The sequence below is a fragment of the Fragaria vesca genome, linkage group LG7 (genome assembly GCF_000184155.1).
Source record: "Fragaria vesca subsp. vesca linkage group LG7, FraVesHawaii_1.0, whole genome shotgun sequence".
In the NCBI taxonomy this organism is placed as follows: Eukaryota; Viridiplantae; Streptophyta; class Magnoliopsida; order Rosales; family Rosaceae; genus Fragaria; species Fragaria vesca.
In genome coordinates this window covers 5971980-5985353 of record NC_020497.1, presented here as the reverse complement: position 1 = coordinate 5985353, position 13374 = coordinate 5971980, and the positions used below count along the sequence as shown (strand labels likewise).

Sequence of the window (13374 nt, the reverse complement as noted above, 5' to 3'; positions counted from 1 at the left end):
AGACGCCCGTAAATGTCCGGAAACATTTATGTAAATAAACCGGATACAAGAGGGTAATACTGATTTTTGGCCTCAAAGAAGAAAAAAGAAAGCCGAAACATCTGAAAAGTCATCATTGCCTCCACATTCCGGTTTATTTACGATTATGTTTTCGGCCATTTCTGGCAATCTCCGACCATTTACGGCAATTTTTGGCCACATGCATCAACACGTACAAAGTGTCTTGGAGGTTGATAAATTGGTCTCGAAAACGCCGAAAACTCATCGGAGACGCCTGGAAACGCATCGGAAACGTCTGGAAACACCTATGTAAATACACCAGATACGAGGGGTAGTACTTACCTTTCGCCTCAAAAAAGAAAAATAAAAGAAAGCTGAAACATATAAAGAGTCATCATTCTCCCCACTATTTCGGTTTATTTACAATTATGTCTTAGGCCGTTTTTGATGAGAAAGGTCTATATATATATATATACACACGTATTTATTTATTATTTATTTTTGTGATAGGCTTGAACCAAAACCCATCCTAAACCCTCGTCCCAAAGTCTCTCTCTTTTGAAACTCTTCAATTCCAACCAAACCCAAAACTCTTCCATTGATAAACTCTTCAAGTGTGTATATATCCCCAGATCCACTCTCCCACAGCCATGGAGGACTAAACACGAACACGAGGTCTACAGCGGCGAAATTACCAAAGACGACGACGAAAACGTCGACATGTTGTCCCGCACTTCCGATCACTGCCACCATGGCGCTTCCAATTAGGAATACACAAAGCAATGGCGGGTTCACAAGAAGACGCGAAGCTTGAACGGTTTCTGCAGTGGTTAGAGGTGCCCATGTATTTTACAGTATCGTATGAGCTTCTTTTTACTGACCCCATTGGTGAAACTGTGATTTTGATTAATTGGGTTTTGGGTTCAGGTTAATGGGGTGGAGCTACGTGGGTGTAAGATCAAATACTCTGATTCTGATAAAGGGTTTGGCATTTTTGCCGATAATCATGTTTCTGATGGTAAACCCAATTCTTCCTTTTACCATGAGTTAGTAAAGTTTTGTTCTTTATCTGTCAGATACTACATTTTTAAGAACAATATAGGAAAGATTGAGTAAATTACTTGATTCCGATCTTCAGAAGTACCCTTTGCAAGCCAATATATTGTTGCTCCTGCAATTGAAAGTATAATTTGTGTTAATGTTTCTTTGAACAAGCACAAGAGATTTATGTTTGGATTACTATTGCCATGTCTTTAACAAAGTTTTATAAGCTTTAACAATGTATGCATTCACAACTGCATGGTGCAGTTGTGTTCGTCAAACTAAAAGCTAGCGGGGTATGAGCTGATTTTTGACCAAATGATGCCCATGGAGGAATATACCAGTCAAGATTGTTCTTTTATATTGAACTTGAATTAGAAATGGCAGTAGCATTCCATGTGGCTTTTAAAGCCTAACATTTTCAATGGACACTATCAATCAATAATAAAAATGGCTAACGTTTCCTCTCTTAGGTTACTTCATCCTATGATTATTCACCAAGTTAGCACTGTACCCATACATCATACCCAGGCATCATAACCCAAGCTTTTAGGTCACCATTCCAAGACTGCATTCCCATTGTGTTATGAAACCTGCTCTCATTACATTTTTACAATTAGAATAGTTCTGACTCACTTTTGGAAATAAAATTCAGGGGTTTTATTAGTTGTGCCTCTGGATTTAGCAATAACTCCTATGAGAGTTCTGCAAGATCCTCTTCTGGGACCGGAATGTAGAGCAATGTTCGGAGAAGGAGATGTAGATGATAGGTTCTTGATGGTTTTGTTTCTAACAGTGGAGCGCCTCCGCAAGAATTCTTCTTGGAAGCCGTATGTATAGAAGGAATTTGTTTAATCATCAGTTAAAACTTTCTGGTTTCTTTGGTGGTGAGCTTTTTTCCTCTTGGGTGGAAGATAACATCCCCTGTCATTGGAATCGGTCAGGTACCTTGATATGCTTCCCATCACATTTGGCAATCCGCTTTGGTTTACTGATGATGAGCTTTTGGAGCTAAAAGGAACAACATTGTATCGAGCAACTGAAATGCAGGTAAAAAGTTTATGGGCATCAATATAGAAGTGGTCTTGTTCTCAAGTTGATTTCTTTTTTATGGACCTTTTATGATGTTGATTGTATTGATACAGTACACCTTTGCAATATATTACCATGGCATGATCAGGCATGAGGCACTTAATTCTGGGGGGCCAATTGGCATACCTTTTACTACAAACCATGCCCCCTCTAACCTCTTTCATGATTGTTTTTACAATGGATACGTATATGACAAAAGGAAGAGGGAAGGGGGTGTGGATTGCAAAAAAGGGGTGCCGATTTCACTCTTAATTTTTAAATAGAATTCCCTATTCAGGTGTCCTGTGGGGTCTACTTGTGATTATGTCATATCGCTTGTGGGAGTAATTTGGACATACTGAAATGCTAACCTGATGCCTATTTGATTCTCAAATTGACAAAAATGTTATGTGTCTGTCCAGTTGTCTTTCTTTGATTTTCGTTGTTTGAAAATATTTGGATTTCTCTTTTGATAATATGATTTGAGTAGCCTATGTTTTTCTGTACTATATGTGACCAACGACAGCTTTAATTTACAGAAGAAAAGCTTGCGGTCTTTATACGATGATAAACTGAAGGCTCTGTTGGATAAGCTGTTAACTCTTGATGGTGATCTTGAAAGGTATGTCAGAAACGAATTCTGTTCCGTTTGATCTCATAAGAGAGTTAAGCTAGCAGGTCTTGTCCTTTCAAAAGAATATATATCCATCTATTTTTGTCTATATTTTTTGGTACGCAAAGTATTTATTTCAAACTCAGAGAGGCTAATATGAATCATGGGTATATAAATAAGTAATTATGCACTTCCATTTTATTAGTATACTGGATACATTAGTTACAGTGAAATTATCCTGTGTCGTTCTTGTTATTTGGCTTCTTAGCAACAGCTGGAAGGGTAGAATAGAGTGACAGGTTTTTAGAATCTCATGACCAGTCTTTTGTCTTTGTCTTGAACTAGTGTTAAATAATAAAGAATACAGCTTGTGATGATATCCTGTGAAAACATTAGTACGTCATTTGGTATTACAATGCTATTCTCAGACTCCGGACTCTCAACTCACCAACAATTTATGGACTATGTGAATGTCAGCATTTAGTAAGCCGATGTCTGTGTGATTCATGATGAGTTTGTAAACACGGTGTACTATGTAAACTTATCGTAAGACCCTTGAAATCTAGCACTAGTGAATAGTGGGCCATGTAACCTTTGAAGATAATATTAAAATTGCATGTTGAACAATACTCAGAATAATATAAACATTGTAATTAGTTATTTTCATCTTTAAGTATATACTATGAATGTTGATCTCTGAGACTATGCTCCCTCTGCTTTTACAGGGATGTGTGCTTTGAAGATTTCCTTTGGTATGTATCATCTTTAATTAAATAATCTTGTGAGGTTTTGGTTGAACCCTTCTTGATACCTTTGTTGCTTATCTTTCCTAACTTCTGGCATGCTAGGGCGAATTCTGTGTTTTGGGCTCGTGCTTTGAACATTCCCCTTCCATACTCTTATGTATTTCCACAAGTTGAGGAAAAGAAGAACTGCAGTGCTTCAAATGACAAAATTTCAAACGATTCTACAACTCATATGGTTAATGACATGGGTGATAAAGGTACCGTAAGTTTTTTCCCTTACTAATTGTTATAACAAGTCTTCAAGTATAAATTATGCTTGATTTGGTATCTTTTTTATGTAAATTTGGGTATTTGAACTAATATTGATGCTTTCTAAAATCAGGATGTCAGGTTGACAGGGTTGATATTCAAGTTAATGGAGTGACGTCCGTCTCAAAACAAAAAGATACTGTCTGGGTGGAGGGTCTTGTTCCTGGCATTGACTTTTGCAACCATGGTATGCCTGTTGTCATCAAATCTGGTATTCTTAGAAATTTATTTACTTCTGTTACAGAACTTACAGAATTATAAATTCCACTGTTAATATTCAAGTGTAAGATCCTTTAACCAGTGTAGCCCATCCTGCAGCTCAACTCTGTTCGACTCTTGTTACTACTATAGCCTACTAATATTCAAGTCTGTTCTCTCATACACCTACATCATGTTTCTATTTCAGGTTTAAAGCCGGCAGCAACCTGGGAAGTTGATCGAACAGGATCAATAACTCGGGTTCCTTGTTCTATGTATCTTCTTTCTGGTAGTATCCTCTTTCAATTCGTACCTTAATTTTTGCTGTAAATCAGTAAAACTATGTGTTATGCAGCCATAAGATTTTGCATTGATTTTAATAGCATACAACGGTTGGATATATTCTTGTGTTATACTTGTGTTTATTTCTTGTGTTCTTTTACATAGCAGGATTATGAGATTTCATATTGGTTTCATTTAGTTGTGAAAGTTGCTATGGAAGCCTTACTATACTTGTTTTCATTTCTCTTAATTGATTTTGTTATCTGGGTTATCTTACTTACCGAGATATTCCTTTTTTCAAAATGGAAAGCTGGACAACCCTTGGAGACTGATGAAGAAATTTCCATAAGTTATGGTAACAAAGGAAATGAGGTACTTCCTGGTGACATTTATTGAATGTTGTATTTGATACCAAAGTGACTTTTAGGTTGTATACTTATTTCTTCATCTCGTTCCACCAGACTTGATTTTCTTCCTAGCAATTGAACATGATTTTTAAAATGTTTGCCTTTGTCCTGGCATATGCTTGTATTCTGAAACTTGTTTAGTTTCATGTGCTACTTCTTGCATGCTACTTGCACCTAATGTTCTTTTGTCATTTGAGGCTTTGAGCTTACTTAGGCCTATGAGTCTTCCAAATTCCACTTACTTTGCCTGCCATAGTTGTTGAGCTTTTTTGAAAAGTCAACTTAAATTGAAGAAAGTTTTATCAAGTTTTTGGTCTCTGCCGTGATCTCTTTTTCCTAATCCCCTTAAGCATTCGACAACCTTCATCAACTTCTAAGAAAGAACCACTATCTTGTGTTTGATGCAGGAATTACTTCATCTGTATGGTTTCGTCCTGGATGGTAATCCAGATGACTATCTCATGGTAATGCCTTTATGTTGATTATTTTGGAGTAACTTTGTATAGATCATTCTTTTATTTCGCAATAACTTGTTCTCGATAGTGAGAATGTCTCAAACTAGATCAAATAGAAGTATCATGGACCTTTTAGTCTTATTACTTTATACACTTTCGATATTGTAACCCTTCATGTCATCTTGTTCCAGCTAGGACCATAGCTTTTGTCAATCAATTGTTTGAGCTGATCACAGTTTCGTACTTTAATGATGTAGGTCCATTATCCAGTACAAGCGCTGCAAAGTGTTCCATTTACTGACTCGAAAGCACAGCTTCTTGAAGCACAGGTTTGCTGTTGTCTGTTTTTTAACTTTGTGTTATGGTACTCCCTGATTTAATTGAGCAGAAGCTCTCTACTTCAGTAAAACTATATGTGTATAAATGGTTATTCATTTACTTATTTTCAAAACAAACTTTGTTTGTTCACAAACCTGGATCGTTCACAGAAGGCCGAAATGAGGTGTCTCTTACCTAGAAGTTTACTAGATCACGGCTTTTTCCCATTAGGCATCTCAACTAATGAAGGAAGTGATAAGGGCCAACTTGAGCGTGTTTGCAGCTATAGTTGGAGTGGTCAGCGCAAGATGCCATCATATTTGAACAAGTTGGTATTTCCGGAAAACTTTTTGACAACTTTGAGGACCATAGCCATGAAAGAGGATGAGCTGTTTCAGGTTTCATCGATGCTGGAAGAGGTATAGATTATCTACCTTCTCTGTTTCATGTTTTGGGTTTTGAGGAACAAACAAGATGCACAACCAGATCACCCCCACCACCATACCAGCTTTCCATCCTACTAACTCGTGAGAAAGGCAAAGGCCTTAACCACAAAGTGAAAGGGAAAGCTGGTCTTTTCTTTTACATGTTTTACTTTCATTTTTTGCTGATAAAAAAAGGTCAGGTCACCTTTTTATAAGCAAGAAATGAAAGTAAATGTAAACTGCAAATTGTAATGCCTGTTAACTGAAGCTAGGACACCATTTTATGGTCTAGCCCATTGAATCAATTGCTTTCCTAGTTCTTAACCCTGGTTCAATCTACCTTATCTTAAAGCTTGTTACATCTGGAGGGGGCAGGCAACCATCTGATTCAGAAGTTCGAGCAGCAATATGGGAGGCTTGTGGTGACTCCGGAGCTCTGCAAATGCTTGTTGATCTTCTTACTATGAGGTGACTCTTAATCCATGATCAAGTGCCTCACTTGTGATATTATAATATTTTTCGCAAGAACTAAATGAACCTCTCAATCTGCATGCCTCCACTTTTAAACTTATAACGGGATCCATCAGAATTTGACTTCATCAGTCTTCATTAAAACGGGTTGCATGCTACTTAGAAGATTTGACATGAATTGTTCAGTACCTATGCTAAGTTGCGAACCATGTATTCTGTATGTAAGGATGTCGGATCTTCAAGATGGTTCTGGTTCGGAGGACAGTGATACTAACTTGCTTAAAGACGCACACATAAGTGAAAGCCCAAGTCTACATACAGGGAATGAAAACGATTTAAGGTACAATCTTTTACCTTCATTATTCTGTTCTCATTTATGCACATGAATTAGTAGAGAAGCTATAATCTGTTTCTCAATCGTTGACACCTCTCGACAGCAGTGAAGAGCAACAACCCCAATCAATGAGCAGAAACAAGTGGTCTAGTATAATTTATAGACGAGGACAAAAGCAACTCACTCGTTTTTTCCTCAAGGAAGCAGAGCATGCCTTGCAGTTGGCTCTGATTGAAGGGAATTAACATCCCACAGAACATGTGTTTTATACATTCAGCTTACATCAGAAATTAGTTTCTATCAAGGCTTATGATCCTCACTCTTTTAGTCTGTAACTATTCATTATGTGCTTGCTAATGGTCGTTTCTGATAGTACAAGGTTCCCACAACAGTTTCGATTTAATGGTCGTTTCTGATAGTACAAGGTTCCCACAACAGTTTCGATTTCATTAGTGTAACAGTTTCGATTTCATTAGTGTAATTGGATAGCGTATTCGGCGCACCCGTCCATCTCCGCCGTCCATTTGACGCGGACTTTTAACTTTTTCAAAAGTGGACGGCGGAGATGGACGGGTGCACGACGCACCCGGGTGCGCTGTATAATTTTCATGAAAGGTAGGCCAAAGTTGTGCCCAATAAAATACTTTTTTGATCAGTAATCATGTCACTCCCCAAGGGAAGCGAACATAGATGTTTTTTATTTTATTTTTCCTTTGCAAGGTTTCAACATTTGTTAAGCAGAAAAGAAAGTTCAAGCCACACATTCATTGTCCGGGTCGACATATACATACATCTGTAGCCCTAGTATGGGCAAAAAAATTGCAGAACCGAGCTCTTGTTGTTGGCCCTAGTCTTCAACCTTCTAGGCCAGCTATATTCTTCAGCGTCCATCCAACAACATAAGCGGCAGCTGCAGCAGCGGCACCATTGAAGAGAGTCACTGCCACAGATAAAGCATAGTTCTGGCCTGCAATCTTGGCCTTTGCAATCCCAAGAAGAGCAAGCGCAACTGCGGAAAGGATACAAGCACCAGCAAACTTAACCAAGTCATTGTTTGTAAATGGGATGAGGACGATGAATGAGAGGAGAGGAGCAGAGCCAAACACAAGGAAGGCGACGAATGTTACAAGGCCATTCTTCCATGGCTTTTCTGCTTCTTCCGGTGGTAGCCTTCCATGAGCCATCATCTTCTCCTGGACCAAGATGTCTTTGTACTTGGCAAAAATGCTCACAACCTTGTACAAGTCCCAAAAGGCCAAAACCATGTCACATATAAGCAATTTAACAAGTTAGTTTCTTTTTCAATTAGAACTTACAACAACCTTAACTTCACTTTACAGTAAGCAATTTTGCATACCGTGGCGGCATCATCAACGTCCATGCCAAGTGCTTGATACTTCTGGAGCAACTCCATCTTCTCAAGGCCGCCGTGATTTGTGACATCCCATTCTGTCACCGTCATTTCTTTCGTGGCAACATCCTTTTCGATGCTGCTGGACAAAAAATCTCCAACTCCCATTGATATCCCATCCGCCACCAGATTTGCAAATCCTAGAACCAGCACATCCGCTGCAAAGTAAGACAACTATAGTGAATTAATACTCAATTTGTGAATTAAAAGCATGATGCACTGGGGCATGCATGCACCTCTATAGGAGTCTCATTGTATCACATATATATAAGGCGTCATACACATCATACACTTCCAGAAACCTCCAATTTTCCTAAAGAAATTTCTTAGGTGTCTTTCAACATATATACTTCACATACACAATCAAGTAATCTTACTGTATGTCTGTACCCTCAGTAGTTATGGTTCTGTTTCCATTATAGAGCTGTAAGACATGCACTGGTTCTAGACCTTAAACAACTTAATATACAGTGAAGACAAATTTATGTTAGTGTACAGGAGTTTAGCAAATCATCAACAAAAATTACAGTTTTAATAAACCAAGACTGATTCAAGAGAAAAAAAAATAGTGAGTGATATTATATATTACCAGAGGTGAGACGGCTGGCGGAGATGGAAGAGATTAGAGAGAAGCAAGTGACAATGGCATCGAGACCAGCATACAGAATGCTCTTTGCATACTCTGTTTTCCATGGCTCTTTTGGTCTCGAACTACCAGTAGCACCATTATCAAAGCTTTCTGATCTATCTTCTTCAATATCGTTTACTTCATCAAGTAGCCAAGCAGTAGCAGTACTAGTACTGATGTTGGTCTCTTCTGCAGCCATATTGGTCCTTTCAAATGGTTCTCTCTTTCCGACTAGTACGTACGTCAAGCTCTATATCTCTGTAAATTTACAATTCATCATTGATCACCCAGCTCGTTTCAGTACGTTTTCACAGTTTCATGGTATGCTCCGGTCACCGACTAAGAGGGTAAACAAAGATAAAGGAAGGTCAAAAAAGTTGAAGTGGTGTGTGTGTTGTCTTCATGCATGGAAGCGACTCGACACGTACGTAGCAAAAATGTCTCATTCTGTAACTCGATCGGTTGGATATCTCTGAGTAGTGATGAGTGTGCTGCTCCATTGGAGGATTTTGGAGCATTGATGCAACAAGGAATTCCTGGCTTTTTGTCAACATATGTAATATGTATGCACTAATTTGGATCATCTCTAAACTCCAAAACCTTGAATCATGTTAATTATGTGGGAATTAAACCTTGAGAAATTTTTTTTTTCTGAACAAAAAGACTTGTAACTTATTAAGTTTTGAATTTAGTTTGTAATCAAGAATAAGCTACAATTCTTCACTTGGATCCTCACAGTGTGCATAATGCACTTCAAAGCTAGAACAATCTCTGTATTTTAGATATTGCAATAGTACTCATCCATGTAATTTAACCATCCTTACTGTTTTGTAATTTTGTTCCTTTTCATCATTCTATGATTGAGGAAGAGAATTGCAATAATTAATTAAGACAGATAACCAAAAACTCAATCTTATCTAAACATGATGACCAAATCAAATTACAATCATAAACTCCAAAAACTGTTTACCTCCTCTTCAATCACCGTAGAAAGCAACCTACCAAAATTGATGGGGCAGCGAACACTACTTGCTGCCAATTAATAAGGCAAGTTTTCTTTGCTCAGTTACAACTTCATTAGCATTTGTCAACGAACAATCACAAATTAACAAAAATTATAACACCAATGATGGTACATATTGATGTGGATTTTCTTTCTATTAGTCTCCTTTTTGTCGTTTTAGTGACGTGCTTAGCAATATGATTGAGAATTTTGTATGTTAGATCTTCTCAACTTTTCTGAAAATGAGATTAACTTGTTGACATCTACATGTTTAATCTTTGGTCATCACTTACCAACTTCCTTTTTTCCTTGAGCTGCATACTTGTAATCAAATTACAAGTATATTTAGAAAGAAAGGGTCAACCCAGTAACCCAGATTGTCCCCCTAAATAAAAATAGAACTAGAATAACCTTAAAGCTAGGATTAGTGGATTACTACTTCGAGTGACTACAGTTACGAGCTTCTAATAAATTCAAATATCTACGATTGTACACCATTACCTGAAGCTCTCAATCATATACTGATCATCGAGAAAACAATATTTCATATATAGTCCAAAACATTAACAAAACAAAAGGAAGAAAATACAAAAACCAGTAACTATGGGGACTGTGGGGAACTAACACTTCACAAAAATATAAAGAATGAATGAAGAAAGGCCAAATGTAAAGAACAGGAGGTAAAAAATCGAAAATTGATGTTATTTAGCATTAACCATTTCCTTTACTAGCTAAACATACATTGTGCAACAGAAGCAGTTTCTTCTATATCAGACCAATGGCCTCTTTTCTTCGTCTTCTTCAGCATGTTGATGGTCAAGTTGAATATTCTCATCTTCGTTATGAGCTGGTTCTGAACTCTTGGGTTTGCCAGATGATGAATTTGGAACCCTTTGGTATGGTTTATTCTCAGGCAAGAGCTTCAATGTGATCCCCATACCTATGAGCAGAAGTCCAGTCGCGTGCTCTTCGGTTAATGGCTTTGTGAATATTAAGTATGATAGCAATAATGTCACTGCCTTTCTAGCCGTTGTTATCTGTGAAAAAAAAAATGTAATGAGGATCTTCATCAAAAATAACAATTGATATAACTCGCATTGTACTATTTGTGTGTTCATCAATGCTCATGAGGCCTAATTAAAATACCAAGAAATCAAGCAACACGGCCATTACTTTGAAAATGCCAATTTGAATAAAATATCAAATCTTTTCCATTAAATGTTGATATCACATTCACAGATCTAGGCCAAAATGGAGTTGTGAGAAGAATGTACCATGGCTGTGGTGGCAGCACCGAACAGTGCAATGAGGGAAAGGACAGAAACTTGGCCGATAAATGTGGCCATGGCTTCAAACACTAACACACCATATACGTATGGATGCTGCACAATACCAAAAGGTTAGGTGTGAGTGAGGCTTGCAATGCATATAACAAGTCTGGAATCAAGAGATAATGTAACTGGCAAGTTACCTGAGAACACGAACTCCATGCTTTGAATAATTCTCCTGTCAAAATCATAGGTGGAACCAAGAAAGGTAGGCCAACTACTGTAGAGCAAAACAGCATCTCCATCTGTCGATAAAGATTTTTTTTTGAAAGTTGTGGATAAAGATATGATAAAAGAACAACATTATAACTGAAGTCACAACTTTTGCATGAACATGTATCTAATTCACGCTTAAGCACCCGCGGAGAATGTGAATCACCTGTGTGGTTTCAGGGTTCATGGTAAATATAGCTTCTTGCAAATTACCCAAAAACGAATCCATGATTAGAGCACCAGATACCATCACAACACCAATCACGCTGAAGTTGGGGGACGTTTGAGCATCCGCTAAGGTGAATAAGATAAGCCCCACCACCAAAAGGATTGCAGAAACGTACTCATGAGGTGGGTACTTACGTCTCAAACCTGGTATGAAGGCTCCCATTACCATCACAGGCAGAACCTGAAACCGCAAAAGGACCAAAAGCATGAAGTTAACATGAGAAGCCGCAGAGTAACTGGTTTGACATATACAGCCAAATACATATTATTAATAAACTATTCTTAACCTAAACCAAAGATCTAATATTCCAAGAGCATCTAAATGACACTTTTCTAACACTTACTTAGCTACAGACTAACTCAAACTCTTTCCCCTAAAATGAACAACAGTAATCTCAAACTGGCCACACTAAACAGAAACAAAATAAACTGAGAGGAAAAAAACAAATGTGCCTAAGAGGCAGTCAAATTCCAAATCCTCTCTGTTTTACACTGAACTTTTTCCAGCTTAAAATGATACCAAGTTAATATTGGCTGCCTCAAAGAAACAAACAAAGTTTTTTAACACGAAATTTGCTCACCTTTGTTGATTTGAACATTAGCTGTGCTGGGTAGTTGAGAAAAGCCAAGGAACCTTTGGTAAGTCCATGAGAGCCCATAAGCACAGCAGATAGCTTCACATAAGTCTTCCATGGGTTCACCATTTGCTTGGGGGTAAAGCCTTGAAGATAAATCAGAAATAGATACACAAATCCTTGTACAAAAGTGAAGTACCACCCATAACTGCAACAAGGAACCCATCAGAATCAGAATAAAAAGCAGGTCCCATTTGAATCACTGAACAAAACACTCCACAATTCTCTAAAAAAAATATAACATGTTAACCTCACCTGAATTGTAGCCTGTTATACACATATTCCTGCAAATGGGTCAAAAAAAATTAAGATTCAATGAGCAAATTTTAAAAATAAAATTAACAGAGTGTACCAAAAATCAAGTCATCTCTGAACGTGCAATGAGCTGCATTCATGTTCGTCAAAAAGTAAACTCATAATACACTCACACCCTTTGGTCCCATAACCCAAACAGATGATTAAAACTTCATTATAAATTTATCTGAGAACTTTAAGCAACCGAACAAAAACAAAAACAGTTAAAAAAATCAATTAAACAAAAATCCTATATCCTTCAAGAACAAAAAGATTACTTCCTCAGAAGCTTAAGCATAACCCTTTGCTTGATTCAAAAGAAACAGAACAAATTCATTCATTCAAGAAAAGAAAAACCCAGAAAGCTTGAAACCAAAGAGAGTGAATTCACCTCACAGACACCATTCACAAGATAGCCAAAGAAGAACCCAGAAGAGCAAAGCAGGAATTGCTGCCATTTGGGTCTGTCAGAGAGAGAAATCCCAAACAGAAACCGAGCTTGCTCTTCGTTCTTCATCGTCTTCAAGTCTTCAACAACACCCCTGTTCTCTCTCACTCAGTTTCCGGGTATTGGGTAGTACCCAGAAAACGCTCCAAATCAATGAGGAAACGGTGAGCTGTAAATGCAATGGGATTTTTCAGAATTCAATGCGTGAAACAGAAACTATTTCATTATAGCTTTGCATGTTGAATTGTGCACCTTCCCAACACACACACACACAAAGAGAGAAGGAAAGAAATAAATAAGGGGGATACGGTATCGGGTGAATTACGGGGGTGACTGTATTGGGATGTAATCAAAATAAAGAATGATTCCACTGATGGAAAAATCAAGAGAGAAAAAAGAGAGAACGAGTGTGTGTTGGACTTGGAGTCGGAGCTGTTCTTTTCTTCGGGTTAGAATTTTCGAGTTTTAAAGGGTGAGAGAGAGAGAGAGAGAGAGAGAGAGAGAGAGAGAGAGAGA

General features: G+C 37.7%; 3 protein-coding genes across 3 annotated transcripts; 1 reads left to right on the top strand and 2 right to left on the bottom strand.

Annotated features, from left to right (window-relative positions):
* The first annotated feature begins 528 nt into the window (after window positions 1–528).
* On the top strand, window positions 529–7144 carry LOC101298742 (ribosomal N-lysine methyltransferase set10-like). Its single transcript, XM_004306808.1, has 16 exons — window positions 529–836; window positions 928–1018; window positions 1697–1871; window positions 1986–2091; window positions 2652–2734; window positions 3451–3477; window positions 3574–3728; window positions 3854–3967; window positions 4187–4267; window positions 4571–4632; window positions 5075–5131; window positions 5380–5451; window positions 5611–5859; window positions 6218–6333; window positions 6563–6676; window positions 6774–7144. The coding sequence occupies exons 1-16, from the start codon at window positions 783–785 to the stop codon at window positions 6913–6915; spliced, it is 1698 nt and encodes a 565-aa protein (XP_004306856.1). The 5' UTR covers window positions 529–782; the 3' UTR covers window positions 6916–7144.
* Window positions 7145–7422: 278 nt separating this feature from the next.
* On the bottom strand, window positions 7423–9039 carry LOC101298457 (vacuolar iron transporter 1.1-like). The gene is made up of 3 exons (XM_004306807.1): window positions 8671–9039; window positions 8028–8239; window positions 7423–7905 (listed from the first exon to the last, which is right to left on the bottom strand). Exons 1-3 carry the CDS (start codon window positions 8906–8908, stop codon window positions 7525–7527), a joined length of 831 nt encoding a protein of 276 aa, XP_004306855.1. The 5' UTR covers window positions 8909–9039; the 3' UTR covers window positions 7423–7524.
* A 1192-nt stretch (window positions 9040–10231) lies between these two features.
* LOC101298163 (UDP-galactose/UDP-glucose transporter 4-like) lies at window positions 10232–13249 on the bottom strand. The gene is made up of 7 exons (XM_004306806.1): window positions 12802–13249; window positions 12372–12400; window positions 12063–12264; window positions 11420–11662; window positions 11184–11285; window positions 10987–11094; window positions 10232–10749 (listed from the first exon to the last, which is right to left on the bottom strand). The coding sequence occupies exons 1-7, from the start codon at window positions 12925–12927 to the stop codon at window positions 10483–10485; spliced, it is 1077 nt and encodes a 358-aa protein (XP_004306854.1). The 5' UTR covers window positions 12928–13249; the 3' UTR covers window positions 10232–10482.
* Between the last annotated feature and the right edge of the window lie 125 nt (window positions 13250–13374).

Excerpts from the sequence above, each read along its gene's own strand:
- LOC101298457 (XM_004306807.1), bottom strand. The coding sequence starts at position 8,908 with ATGGCTGCAGAAGAGACCAACATCAGTACTAGTACTGCTACTGCTTGG. Across the intron at positions 8,240-8,670 it reads CGCCAGCCGTCTCACCTCTG|CGGATGTGCTGGTTCTAGGA; the intron begins GTAATATATAAT and ends CTTACTTTGCAG. Across the intron at positions 7,906-8,027 it reads ACGTTGATGATGCCGCCACG|GTTGTGAGCATTTTTGCCAA; the intron begins GTATGCAAAATT and ends GACTTGTACAAG.
- LOC101298163 (XM_004306806.1), bottom strand. The coding sequence starts at position 12,927 with ATGAAGAACGAAGAGCAAGCTCGGTTTCTGTTTGGGATTTCTCTCTCT. Across the intron at positions 12,401-12,801 it reads TTGTGAATGGTGTCTGTGAG|GAATATGTGTATAACAGGCT; the intron begins GTGAATTCACTC and ends ACCCATTTGCAG. Across the intron at positions 11,663-12,062 it reads TAATGTTCAAATCAACAAAG|GTTCTGCCTGTGATGGTAAT; the intron begins GTGAGCAAATTT and ends TTGCGGTTTCAG.
- LOC101298742 (XM_004306808.1), top strand. The coding sequence starts at position 783 with ATGGCGGGTTCACAAGAAGACGCGAAGCTTGAACGGTTTCTGCAGTGG. Across the intron at positions 5,132-5,379 it reads ATCCAGATGACTATCTCATG|GTCCATTATCCAGTACAAGC; the intron begins GTAATGCCTTTA and ends TTAATGATGTAG. Across the intron at positions 5,860-6,217 it reads TTTCATCGATGCTGGAAGAG|CTTGTTACATCTGGAGGGGG; the intron begins GTATAGATTATC and ends CTTATCTTAAAG.